The sequence below is a fragment of the Poecile atricapillus genome, chromosome 15, assembly GCF_030490865.1.
Source record: "Poecile atricapillus isolate bPoeAtr1 chromosome 15, bPoeAtr1.hap1, whole genome shotgun sequence".
Classification (NCBI taxonomy): domain Eukaryota; kingdom Metazoa; phylum Chordata; class Aves; order Passeriformes; family Paridae; genus Poecile; species Poecile atricapillus.
Genome location: NC_081263.1, coordinates 12,569,073 through 12,581,891, shown reverse-complemented (window position 1 = coordinate 12,581,891; position 12,819 = coordinate 12,569,073). Strand labels below are relative to the sequence as shown.

The window sequence follows — 12,819 nt, the reverse complement described above, 5'->3', positions numbered from 1 at the left end:
TCAAGGTGTGGCAGCATTCCCCAAAAACCCCAAGAGCTGCCTGAGCACTGCTGAAAACCTCTGCCCCTTCCCAGAGAGAAGGGGGAGCTGGAGGATGAATATAGTCTTTTTATTGACTACTTTTGAGTAGAACAAACTAAATACATCTGTAACAGTTTGGGTTCCTTTATACAGGACATTAAATAAGTTATGCACAGGAATGAAGTAACAAATTTCTATTACAGAATTAAATGTCAAAAAAAAAATATAAACCTCAACCCAATGTCTTCCCACGCCCCAAGTTCACATTTATCATTCCATCTTTAAAAAAAACAACAAAAAAAGAAAGAAGCAATCATTCTAATCATGACTGTTAGTATTTCATTCATTTACACTGGGGTTAATTTTAATACACGGCCATCAACGTTGCATGAGAATTATGGAAGACAATCTATTTACAAGCAATTCCTTCCAGCCCTGCTCTTCCCACCCCACCCTGGCACTGCCACCACAGCTTGAGGCTGGGCTGCAGGTGAGGAGGGGACATCACAACCACCTGAGGCTCCAAATGTGTCCCTGTGCCCTTAGGGCAGGAAATGCCCCCTGAGTGCCCTGAACACCCCAGGGATGGGCTGCTGCAGGGCAGGGTGGCTCCTGTGCCACCCCTCTGGGAGCTCAATGCCAGGGCTGGGCTCCAGCACCAACTCCTGGCGACACAGGGGAGACATCCCAGGGCCACTGGAGCTGTCTTCAACACCAGGAGACCTCGTGGCTTCTTAATGAGACCCTGCAGCCAGGGAATCACCAGCTCTATCCCACAACAGCAGCTTCCCAAGGAGCTTTCCCGAGGGGCCAGGCCTGGAGCAGCAGGTGCCCTGCTCAACGCCGTGACGACTCATTAAAGCTCCATTATTCACCTCCAATTGAAAAAGTGATCAGAAATAATTTGGGAATTACTCGCCTCATTGGGCTCCAGCGCAGCAGTGGCACACACACAGTCAGGGAAGCACAGCTCTGCTGAAGAGATGGATTTCCAGAGCCCCTGAGTGAGGCTGTGGGAGTGGGGAGCGGTTCCTGGAGGGCATGTGCCCTCCCTCCCATGGGCTGTGCCACTGCCACCCTCTGGGACCCTGCTGGGCCAGCCCTGCTGCAGGGCTGTGCTGTCACCTGCACTGCCCTGAGGCCCTCCAAGGCCTCCTTCCACACCACAGGGACTCTGCTGGACAGATCTCCCCAGGCTGTCCCCCAGCCCCAGGGGACCTCACTCTGGTCCTGTTTCTGGGGCAATCTCTGAAGGTGGATGCACATCCCTGGGCATGTCTGGATGCAGCACTGCAGGAACCCCCTGGAACTGGGGATAAGAATCGACACCAAGTCCTGCCTTTCTTTTACCAATGTGGCTGATGTGTGTGGAGAGCACAGGCTGTAAACAACCCCTCGCACCAGTGAGGATCCCTGGGCTCAAAAACAACAGCAGGAACTCACAAACCAGCAGCTTCCAGGCAGTGAAAAACCAAAACAACGGCCCCCAGGTGGAAAGGGCACCTGCACCCAGCCCAGATGTGCTCTGCACGTGTTCCCCCAGCACAAGGAAACACCCAACTGTCTGTCTCACCACAGGCCAGGATGAAATCCAGGCCATTCAGCAGTACCTCCCTGCCACTGCCACTTGTTTTAGAGCAGACAAATCCTCTCCTCCCTCTCTGCAACCCTCAGCTGCCAGCCTGGAGGAGGAGAAGTGGGCTCAGCTTTTGCCATTGCACAGAGGATGAGATGCTCCCACTGGGAAATTGGCTCTGGTCTGTTCACAACAACAATCGGCCTGCACAGCCACCTGAGGCTGGGAGTAGGGAAAGAACACTGGATATGATGGAGGAAAAGTGGTGGAAGGAGGCAGTGGTGGCTCTGACACCTTGGGAAGCGAGCCCGAGCATGCCACAAGGACAGGGCTCCCCGTTTGGGCACCACACTCTCAGCATCTCCGGCGTGTGCCAGCGCTCTGCCCCCAGTCCAGGTCCCCAAGCGGGTGCCTAGTGTCCCCCAGGTCCTGACTCTGCTCTGGTGTCCCCCTGAGAGGAGCAGAGAGATGCTGCAGGCGAGGCTCACCCCAGGTCAGGAACCACAAAGGAAAAGGCAGGATGAGAGGGCAAAGGCGGAGCGTCTGCGCTCCGAGGAGGCGGCGCGATGTGTCAAATAATGTCAAGTGATAACAGTTACTGCGGGGAGGTTTTCAGCTTAAAAAACCCCAGGGATCTCATCCAGAGCAAAGCAAAGCCTCCCTCCTAGAGTCCGTTCGTGTCTATGGCTGTCACGGATGCCGGCGTGGAGGAGCGCGAGGTGGTGGCCGAGGTCTTCTCGAGGGCCGGGCTGGGGATGCCATCGAGGCTCTTGGTGGCCGCTGCCACCCGGCCCGTGGGCAGTGCCAGGGGCTTGCTCTGCCCGTGCAGGCTTTGCCCACAGATGCGGTGGTGCCTCTCCCAGTCCTTGTGCTGGCAGAAGGAGCCGCAGTACCGGGCGATGTTGCAGCCGCTGCACGTCTCGCTGGCCTTGCGGCCGCAGTTCCAGCAGCTCTGCAAGACCAAAGACACCATGCTTTAAAAAGGTTTAGTTTCCCTGAGAGCTGCAGGATGGTGCTGACTCAGCACTGGAAGGGACTGTTCATCCCCTCTGGCCCAGATTTGGGAATATCAAAATGAGCAATCCATTAATTCCCGCTATTTCCCAGCTCTTTGCCAACGGTTCTAACCCCCACTGCTCTTTGCCCGCAGCCTCTGTCACACTGCTCCAGGCACATCCTCTCCCCTCAACCCACCCGAATGCAGAGAGGAAACAGCAGGCACGGACTGAAAAACACGCTGCAGATGCTGCTATTGGGCCTTTTTATTTCCTGTTTTAAGCAGCTCTATTTTGGTCTCGCTCCCAGCCAAGCGCTCTCCACAGGGATCACGGTGCGCTGCACAGGCACCATTTGCTCCGCACCCTGCCTCGCTGCACAAGAGGTTGGAGCAGGCCAATTTGGAAAAGCAAATGCTCATTTGAAAGCCTCCCAGCCAGGTGGAAGCATTGCCAGAACCCAAGCTTCAATCTGGAAGCGGAGCAAAGCCCCTCTGGCCGCCGGGAGAGGTGTCAGCTGGTGGCTCCCGGCGTGCCACTGCTTCCCTGGGAGCGGGGGCAAGGGGCCAGCGCCCGAGCGGCGGCTGCAGCTGCTCCGGGGAGGGGAGGAACGGCGGAGCAGCTTCCCTGCAGCTGGACCAGGGCGTAGCAAACACACCCTGGGGAGGGCGAGCTCAGCTGTGGGAACGCAGCCGCTGTCAGAGCCGGCCTTTGTGGGGACACGGCTGCGCCATGCAAGGGCTGTGGGAGCGGGTGCGGGGGGAGGCTGGGCTGTACCAGGCAGCCCTGGTGTTGGGAAGGGCTGTGAGGTTCCCACTGCCAGGCTCAGCACTGGAACCACCAGCTCACCGTGATGATTTATGGGCTGGCAGTAAAGCACCTGAGCGGTTCACTTAGGAGTGAGCTGCTCCAGAGCCTGCGTGTCCCCAGGGGTCCTCCACCTTCCAGGAGAAGCAGGGATTGTGGCCAAAAAGCCCCTACCAAAGGCTGTGGTAGTTTTTGGAAAACTGGGTCACTGCTTCGCACTGTTTACACTTCAAGTGTTTTTCAGCTGTGTTGCACAGGTCACAAGATGTGCCAGAAGATGGGACAGCTTTTAGACAAGGGCTCTAGGGCTTGCACAGGGGTGCTCAGCAGCTCCTGAGGTCCCAGGCTGCTCCTCAGCACAGCTGGAGGAGAAGGACACTCCTCTGCTATTCCCCTATGGAGAAATCACTACTTGCCTCATTCCTTCCATGGCTTCCTGAGCAGTTCCACCCACTCCCATCATGAGACTGGTGTGTTCAACCCTCAGCAATCTCACTGGGAATTGCAGTATGGACATAACTCTCTGGAATGACACCTGACAATTCCATGGTTCTGGCCACATTCCTGAGCCCCAGCTGAGTTGAAACCCACCAGGAGGAGGGGATGGACCTGCTGCCCCTACATCCCAGCAGATATGAACAGCATGGTCCCATCAGATTTCTGCTCAGCAGACACAAGCCCTCTGCTCTTACATGAGTAGAGAAATTAAAATATGGAGCAAAGCCCACATGGATTGGATGTGGTAGTGCAGGAATGAGCCATGTGATTCCCTTTGCCCAAAATCTCAAAAGCTCTACCAAGTGAACTTCCTGTTAATTAATAGGGAGGGTAAGTGAAGAGTAGAGAGATTCTCTGAGGCACACATTCAGCACATGTCACTGGCTATGACAAACCAAGAGCCATCCCTTCTTTTCCAACATGCAAGTGTGGTACAGACCACCAGGAATGTCCAAGAGCTTTTCCTGCAGCCCACCTTCTGCCCTGCCCTATTTTCAATCCCATAAACAGCAATTTCTTTTCTGCAAAAATCAAGTATCCCACCATAATTTCTGAACTAAACTGTTGCATGAACCAGCATCGTTTTCTCTTTGCTTCTACACCTCTTTCAACTCCATAAAATCCCCGCTCATTACAGAGTCCAGCTCAGGGTGCCCAGTGTTAGCACACACACATGTCCACAGACATTGTTCAGGCTGATTCCCTGCCAGGAAAACCTAAAAAGGATTTTTGTTGATATTGGTGCATTGCCTTAATTATTGATTGGAGAGAGACTTCTAAAAGGAAAAGGTGTTGAAGACTGGATGGAGTTTGGAGCACCCTGGTCTAGTGGAAGGTGTCCCTGCCCACGGCAGGGGCTTGGAATGAGATGATCTTTGAGGTCTCTTCCAACCCAACCCATTGTGTGATTTATGATTCTGCAAAAAGGGGTGGGGGACCTGCTTGACCTGGAGCCTTGGAAAGCCCTTCCCAGGCTGTCCCCTGGCACCTCACCTCGGTGGACTCCTCCTGCTCGTTGATGACGAGGAAGGCATCCTCGGTGGCCTGGCGCTTGGCGTCGGCGATGGTCTGCTCCATGCGCGCCCGCTCCGACGCGATCATCTCAAACGCCTTCTGCTCCGCCTCAGCCACCGCCTTCTGCACCTCCGACATGGCCTGCCGCTTCACCTCGTTCACAGCTTCTTCTGGAAGGAAAGAGCAGCCTCACCCACCCACCCAGGGAACGAGGGGAGCCTCCCAGAGAAACACAGTTCCAGCAGCGTGCTCCCAGCACCAGCACCCCGACTGCTCCCGGGAGCGGCGAGCCCGGCCTCAGTCCCACGGACTCCCTGTAGCATCCCAGAGGAGCAGAGGCCTTTGGAAAAGCCATGGTGGGGATGCTGGCAGCCAGATGTGCACATTCCTGCAGCTGGGCTCCTGCTGTTTCTGCACAGCAAATCTGCAGCACCCGTGTTTACCCCGAGGGGTCCGGCAGGATCCCCGGCCGGGGGCACCGCAAACACTCACCGGCTTTCTTCCAAATCTCCTCCGTGACGTAGCCTGTTCCCGACCTGCTGCTGAACTCCCGCAGGGAATCTGCTGGAGTAAAGGACACAGGAAAGGTTGGCAAAGCCTCATCCCAGCCCACCTGCCACTCACGTGCCCAGTGATACCTCAGGACATCATGGGGCAGGGAAGGATTGACCAGCTAAAGCTCAAAGCAGAGGATTTCTATGGTTAAAGCCACTCCTCAAACACTCAGATGATAAATTACAACACTTAATTAGCACCTTGCATAATTTATGATGCTGTATAACCTATCTCCTGGTACTCTAAAACAACAGGCAATGCTTATAAATATATGTTATCCAACTTCTGCACTGTCCAGAGGCTGTGAGCATCAATCTGTAGACCAGCAGTTTACACTAAGCACAGCACTTCCCAATCCCAGGGCAATTCAAAGGCTTGAACTGCTGCACAAACTGTCCTCCAAGACACCTGGAGATGCTGCTTGATGCTTAACTGCACTTTCTCACAAGAGAATAGAGCTTGAAAATTATTTTTAGGTCCCACAAGGGGAGAAAGCAACAGTGTTCCAAATTTAAATAAAAATTTTTAATTATATCACCTTAACAATACAGGGCTGGAAGTGTATTAGTCATGATACATTTAAATATAGAAGGGCTAAAAGCTGGCTGTGCCCCCCAGGCTGTCACACACACACATTGCTCCTCAGGCTGTGTGACAACTGGAGCCAGGGGCACTTGGATTCCTTGCAGGAGGATTCACTCTATATTTTGTATACAAACAAGTAGAATATGTATCAAATTGACATTTATTCTTGCTGGAAGAAATCCACTTTTATTACTGAATAATCAGAGGGCTTTTTTCCCCCAGAAGTTGATTTGTAGTGAGTTTGTTTGGATGGAAATCAGAATTGCACTGAAATAAATCAACATTTTAGACTTGTTTTTGTATAGGGTCAAACCCCTGCATACTGGAGTGGGAAACTCGTCAGCTTTGATAAAGTTGACTCATGATACAAAAACAGAATTAGTAACACAGGTAGCCATTACACTCACAAAAGCCCTTGGTATGTTTAGAATAAATAGACCTTGACATTTAAAATCCTTCAGGCTAGAGGGACTGGAAGGGGGAGAGTGGTGGAGACTAACACCTCTCCCCTGCCTTTTTACCCTCAGTTTATCAGCTTTGGACCAACTTTGGCAAAGCTGACAAAGGAGAGGCTCTCCCAGCACGAGCAAAGATGCCTTTAGGCGTTGACAAAAGTCGCTTTGCTGTGTTGCCTCTCTTCAAACCCTTGAGAAAAAAACACTTCAGAGGTGCTTAACCAAACTGAGCCCGGAGTGGCACAAGCAATGACCCGTCTGTGGCCGTGGCAGCCGGCCCCTGCTCACCGCTGCCCGCGGAGTCGGCGCTGGCGGGGCTGTGCTGGCGGCTCAGCAGCTCGGTGCCCGCCTTGCGCGCCTCGGCTGTCTCGGAGCAGCGCCGCTTCCAGTAGTTGAGTTCCTCCCTGTCGGCCTCCTGGCAGCGCCGCAGCACCGCCATGGAGCGCCGCGTCTTCTCCACCATCTCCATGATGCAGTTCAGGGCCTGCCGGAGGGAAGGGTTCTGGGTCATCATGCCAGGCAGGGGAGGCAGGACAGAGGTGGTTTCCCAAGGTTTGGGATGCTGCCTTGCCCAAGGATACAGCACCAGGTAGCTCAGCACCTCCAGGCCACGCTCCTAAAAGCGGAGAGGAAAACCCCACCCCTTTCCTATGGGATATGGGGTGGTTATGATCCACAACATGGGGCCAGCGCTCCACAGTCACAGCCTCACTCCAAATATTCAGCTACAGGGCCTCTGCTCCACCCCAACCCCATCCCCTCCAAAAAACCCATTAGCTTTAGACCATGAGGTCTCTCTGCATTTATGATCAAAGCTGAATTTTAATCCCATCTCTTTGAGAGAAACAGCAGTGAAGTGCCTTGAGGAGCTGCCTTGCTCAGAAGGAAAAAGCTCAGCATAAAATCTGCCAGAAGCACCAGGTCTTGCTGTTGGTGCATTTTTTGGTCTGTAACAGGCTGGCACCCCAGGGGAAAAACATCTTAAAATACAGTTCAGTTTGTAAGTCTGTATCCTGACTGCACTTAGCACATCTGTGCACTTCTGCTGGCCAGTTCTGGGGCAGAAAAGATCCCAGTGAGGATAAGGCTGGGTTTGGTTGCTCAGCCAGCCATGGCAGCACTTGGCCATGCTCTGCAGGAGAAGCTCCCCAGCTCCAGACACTTCATCCACACTGATTTCAGTTTCCACTGACTATGGGCAGAGAAAACCTGTCAGCAAAGTGCTACAGCTCCTCTCAGCCTTCCCCACCATCCACCTGCTTGTGGTGGCTTGTTCCTCCACCAGGAGAGCCTGGATATGGTATCAACAAGGAAATCACCAACTGGAGCAGGTGGAACACTGGGTGGCTGCTTCCCACAGCCCCTGCCGTTCCTTACGTGATCGAGATGCTTCCATTCATCCGCCCACTCCCTCTCTGTCAGGCGGTGATCCACCAGCTCGTCCTGGTAGCCTCCATTCAATCCTGCAACAAGCCACAGAGGGATCAGATGGACCAGCAGAAAGAGAAGTGGCCCCAAAGCAAGAATAAAGAGTTCTATTTCCAGCTCCACACAGCTGGGATTTTAAAAGACATCTCCAGGTGGCAGCTCTACAGGGGTGATTGCACACTGGTGCTTTTTTATCCCTGTCTGCTTCACTGTCTGGGAAGTGCTACAATCCACTTGTGGCTCCAGCTCTGACCTGCTTGTGGAGCTGGTTCTCCTGTTATAAACCCACAGCAGCTCAGAGTCTGTGATTCAGGCTGTTGTGTTGGAAACACATCATGCACCTCCCACACATCCCTTGGAGAAACAGGGCAGGGGGTCAATCTCTGCTCTCCTGCTTTGGAGATCTTGGAAAAGTTAATTTCTATTTTCCTGTCCTCTCTTCCTACCTGCTGGGTTGGCTACACTCAACTCACACACCAAGTCCTTCCTCCTCACCCTCAGTGACTCCAGCCTTCATTGAGGGAAGTACAAACTCTCAATCTTCCTATTTTTAACTTCCCATGGGGAACTGCTTCCTCTGAACTCCCTGCAAAGACTCAGCTGTGAGGACATGCCCAGCATCACACATCTTTGGGTACAAGTGGCCAAGCACAAACCAACACCAGAGCTCAACAAGGAGCCCTCCAGGCTCTCACCAAGCCCGCCGTGCCTGTCCCGGATCTCTCTGTGCTCCAACATCTTGCTGGGGTCCCTGTAGAGGTGGGAGGTGGCAATATCTTCCAAGGTGTAGTGCTGGAGGGGTGGTGGGGTGGGATGGAACTGCCCGCTGGGGTTCATCAGGGGGATGGTGAGGGCAGGGCTGTGCCGGGGCGCGGGGCTGATGGTGCAAACCCTCTTGGCTGGAGGCTCTGTCGGCAGCGGCTCCCTCTCAAAGCTGCTGTCTTCCCTCCTGCAATCACACCAGCAGAGACAGGCATTCCTTAGCATCCCATAAATGTACTCAGAAAGATGTAGATTTAGAATCAGTAGGGTTTGGGCAGCAATGGTTTTACCACGGGGTAAATGCAGAGAGCTCAAACAAATGCGCTCGTTTTGTGAGGCAATGCACAAAGTGACCCTGTCAAAGAAAAGGGTTCAGGATGCCTGAGTGCTGTGATTCATCTCTCTGAGCATGACCAAATTAAAATTTCACAGTTTTTATAAATTTGAGGCATGCTCCACATAATTGCATAACAACTTTTATCTTGGAATAAAACGTGGTGAAAATGAAGCGCATCCTTCCCAGCCCTGCCAATGCCTCCGTTCATTGCCTTGGGGGTGGGAAACTGCTCAGCTCTCTGGCTCGGGGCTTTACAGTGCTACCCTAAAGTCCCTCTGGGACAGAACCTGCCTGAAAGAGGAACCCAGCCTGAATTCACAGCGCAGTAGGAGCAGTCATTGGAGTCTTAGAATAGCCTGAATAGTTGTTGGGAGCGATAAAATCCTGCACTCTGCTTAAAGCTTTGTCAGCAGCAAAGATAAAACAAACGTCACGACTTCAACAACTGAGCAGAGTGACAAAAGCTGTTTTTCACCTGTCTGGACTGTGCCTCTTGCCATTGCCATTGACCTCGATGAGCAGCTCGGAGGAGTCAGCAGGAGATGTGGTGTTGGTGTTGAGCAGGATGTGCTCGTGCTGTGCCAGGTACTGGGAGGGCGTTTGCTTGGCAGCGCGGGCACAGTGCAGCAGCTCCCGCTGCAGCAGAGGGAGGTTGGCCTGGAAAACAAGCACAGGGCTGGATTACAGCAGGGCAGGGCTTTCCAGCTGTTCCAAAAGATTTGGCCTTCATTAATACCTCAGAACAGTAACACCTGTGGCCCATGACCCCCCCACTCAGGATCCAGCTCCTGGTGTCTGCACTGTCAGATTTACCTGTATTTTCCCAGGAGCCTGATGTTGGTAGACCCAAAATCCAAGTGTTACAGGAAGCACTGTGTGCTTCCAGCATCTAGTTACCCAGAGATGTTGTGGAATCCCCATTCCTGGAAGTGCTCAAGGCCAGGTTGGACAGGGCTTGGAGCAACCTGGTCTAGTGGAAGGTGTCCCTGCCCATGGCTGGGGGCTGGAATGAGATGGGCTTTAAGGTCCCTTCCAACCCAAACCATTCTGCGATTCTGTGATTTAACCATTCCAGACAGACTCCATGTGCCAGCACTTCAAACATTCTAGATCTGAACATTTGCAAATAAGATTATAGGCTCAGAAGCTGCCACATGGAGCTTGGTTTGCCTCCTTTATCTCCAGTACACAAGCAGACATATGTGGCACACGGCACAACGTCAGCCAGTCCCACACGGCCAGCGCTACGCTCTGTGCAGTCTGTCTTGGACTCCAGCAGAATTGCTGTGGTGCCTGCAAGGAGAGCTTTCCCAGCAATGTCACACTGCCAAGAGGCACAGGCAGGCACAGAGAGTGTCAGCAAGCCCCAGCAGCTCCCTGTCACCTTCAGGAAGGGGATCACGAACGGCCGGAGGGGGAAGTTGGTCGCCTCTTGCAGCTTGCAGTGAAATTCCTCGATTGTCACCGTTGAGTTCTGAGAAAAGAAATTAAGAAATGAAATGGCAATTTGTTCTTATTTTTAGACATGTGGGAAATGGCTCCAAATGAACAGAACTGGGAGGGAGACAGCATCTGCCGCTCCAGGACTGACAGTGTTTGCATTGGATCCTGCTGGGTGCAGCCAGCAAGGCTCAGGCCAGCGGAGCAGGAATGCTGCACTAGGAGAGGGGTGGGAACTGCCTGGCTCAGCACCCTCCCAGCTCCAGGGTGGGGGCAGAGGCTGGCTCCAGGGCAGCAGGACCCAGCTGGCATCTGCTGCATGCTGGGGCAGACTGTGGAGTCAGACCTCAATCCCAGCTGCTCAGAACTGCACACCATCCTCCCCTTCCTCCCTTTCAGTTCTCCTCATGTAACCTATCCACGGAGTCTCATCAGCCTTCTGCTCACCGTGGTCCTCCCCTGGTCCAGCCCTGCCTCCCCCAGGGCTGCTCAGGCTGGGGAATCCCTGGGACAGCAACATTTGATAATCTGCACATACAGAACTCACCCCTATAGCAATAAGCATGGTCTGGGGTGAGAACAACAGCCAAAGGGACCTGGACAGCTTCTCCTTCCCTCCCCAGAAGGATGGGTTAAGGTACTAACCTATATCCATGGAATTAAATATGCTATATAAGTGCAGCAGCAGCATTTTACATCAGTGCTTAAGCCCTGGGAGTGACCCTGAGGACATGGACAGACTCAGGTTTGCTGCCAGCCTTGGAAGGAGAAATGCTCCAGGCTGCTGCAGTCTAGCTCCCTTCAGTGCCTGCTGAGCCTCAAAAGAAAATGTGCCAAGAAGCAGAGAGCATTGCAGGAGCCCCACGGGACCACAGCTGCCCAGGGCTCCAGGGCCTCAGTCCAAGGTCACAGAATGGCTTGGGTTAGAAAGGACCTTAAAGCTCATTTCATTCCACCCCTGCCGTGGGCAGGGACACCTCCCACTATCCCAGGCCCTGTCCAACCTGGCCCTGCACACATCCAGGGATCCAGGGACAGCCACAGCTCCTCTGGGCACTCTGGGCCTCCCCCTCACAGGAAAGGATTTCTTCCTAATATGCAATCCAAACCACCTCTTTTTCAGTTTAAAGCCATTCCCTCTTGTCCTGTCACTCCATGCCTTTGCAAAGCATGTGAAGCATCATGTCTAATGCAGCATTCCTCCCAGTTAATCCATATAAATGCAAACACTGGATACAATTCTACACCAAGACCTGTTCATTTGGGTTTGAAGGGTATTCTCATGGCAGAGAATGGGATGATCTTTAAGGTCCCAAATCAAACCATTCTGTGATTCCATGATTTATAGAAAAGCTTTGTCCAATTCCTTCCAGGTTTCCTTAAGTTTAGCTGCACTCAAGCCACTGGACCAACAGCTTTTTGAAACATAGCAAGGGCAAGAAAAAGAAGTCATTGTGTTCCCCAGGAAACACAAACCCTAGAGTCTTGTTCAGCAATGATGTGAACAGACAACATTGTGTGCCAGGACCTGGAAAAAGCCGGGATGGAGCAGGACTTACCACGAGTGCCAGGACAAGGGTCCGGACCTTCTCCCCGATCTCCGGTGAAATGTCATTCCCAAACTGCTGCAGGGTGGTGAGGAAACGCTTCAGCTTGCTGAGCTGCCGGGCTCCACACGTGGCTGGGAGCTGCTGGTTGGTCAGTGAGGAGGAGGAGGATGAGGAAGGGCCATTGCTGAACCTCTGGGGTGGGGATGGGGCCCCATTCAGTGTCGGCGGGGAATGGTTTATTCCGTTGGGCACTGCAAAGGGGAGACAGAAGCGATGCTGAGCACCAGATGGGCACATCCCTGTGCTCTGCTGCTTAAGGGGATCCATCCTCCAGCCTGGAGACTGCTGCTGCTGCTGCTGAGGGGCAGCTCAGGTGGCTCCACCTCACCCGAGGAGGGCTGACAGACCCTGCCCCTCCCTGGGGATTTACAGGGAGCTTTGCAAACACAGTTGTTTTTCCCAACCTGGTCCCATCTGCAATTTTGCCTCCTGTAAGTGGTGAGCATGTCGAAACAGACTGAAGGGCTGGAAGTTCGGGAACTCGGCAAGGGATTAGGATAAATTGTTGACATCCCCATGCTGTGGTTGTGCAATGTTGAGCCCTGTCTGACGAGCAGCTGTGCACAGGGGCCCCAGCTCGGTATAAACCCAGAATTTCAGAGTGAAAAGCACATCATTGGAAACAGTCACAGCTGATCCACTGGGTTTATCCTTAAAAACCCAGCTCTGAATCCCTCATGGATTTAAGTGCTGACAAGGGGTCACAAGGTATAAACACATCATTTCAAGTGATGGT

At 53.2% G+C, this 12,819-nt stretch overlaps 1 protein-coding gene across 6 annotated transcripts in view; it reads right to left on the bottom strand.

The window, feature by feature from the left end:
- Window positions 1-95: 95 nt before the first annotated feature.
- CBFA2T2 (CBFA2/RUNX1 partner transcriptional co-repressor 2) overlaps window positions 96-12,819 on the bottom strand; it is a 57,354-nt gene continuing 44,630 nt past the window's right edge. For 5 of the 6 annotated variants that reach the window (XM_058850650.1, XM_058850653.1, XM_058850654.1 and 2 more), the window contains 9 exons: window positions 12,033-12,274; window positions 10,418-10,507; window positions 9,509-9,690; window positions 8,630-8,883; window positions 7,884-7,969; window positions 6,795-6,990; window positions 5,404-5,475; window positions 4,891-5,081; window positions 96-2,549 (listed from right to left, as the gene is read on the bottom strand). In XM_058850650.1, coding sequence (XP_058706633.1) covers window positions 2,262-2,549; window positions 4,891-5,081; window positions 5,404-5,475; window positions 6,795-6,990; window positions 7,884-7,969; window positions 8,630-8,883; window positions 9,509-9,690; window positions 10,418-10,507; window positions 12,033-12,274 — 1,601 coding nt within the window. In that variant the 3' untranslated portion in view covers window positions 96-2,261. The remainder of the gene's footprint in view (window positions 2,550-4,890; window positions 5,082-5,403; window positions 5,476-6,794; window positions 6,991-7,883; window positions 7,970-8,629; window positions 8,884-9,508; window positions 9,691-10,417; window positions 10,508-12,032; window positions 12,275-12,819) is intronic. The other variant, XM_058850651.1, reaches the window with a different exon arrangement.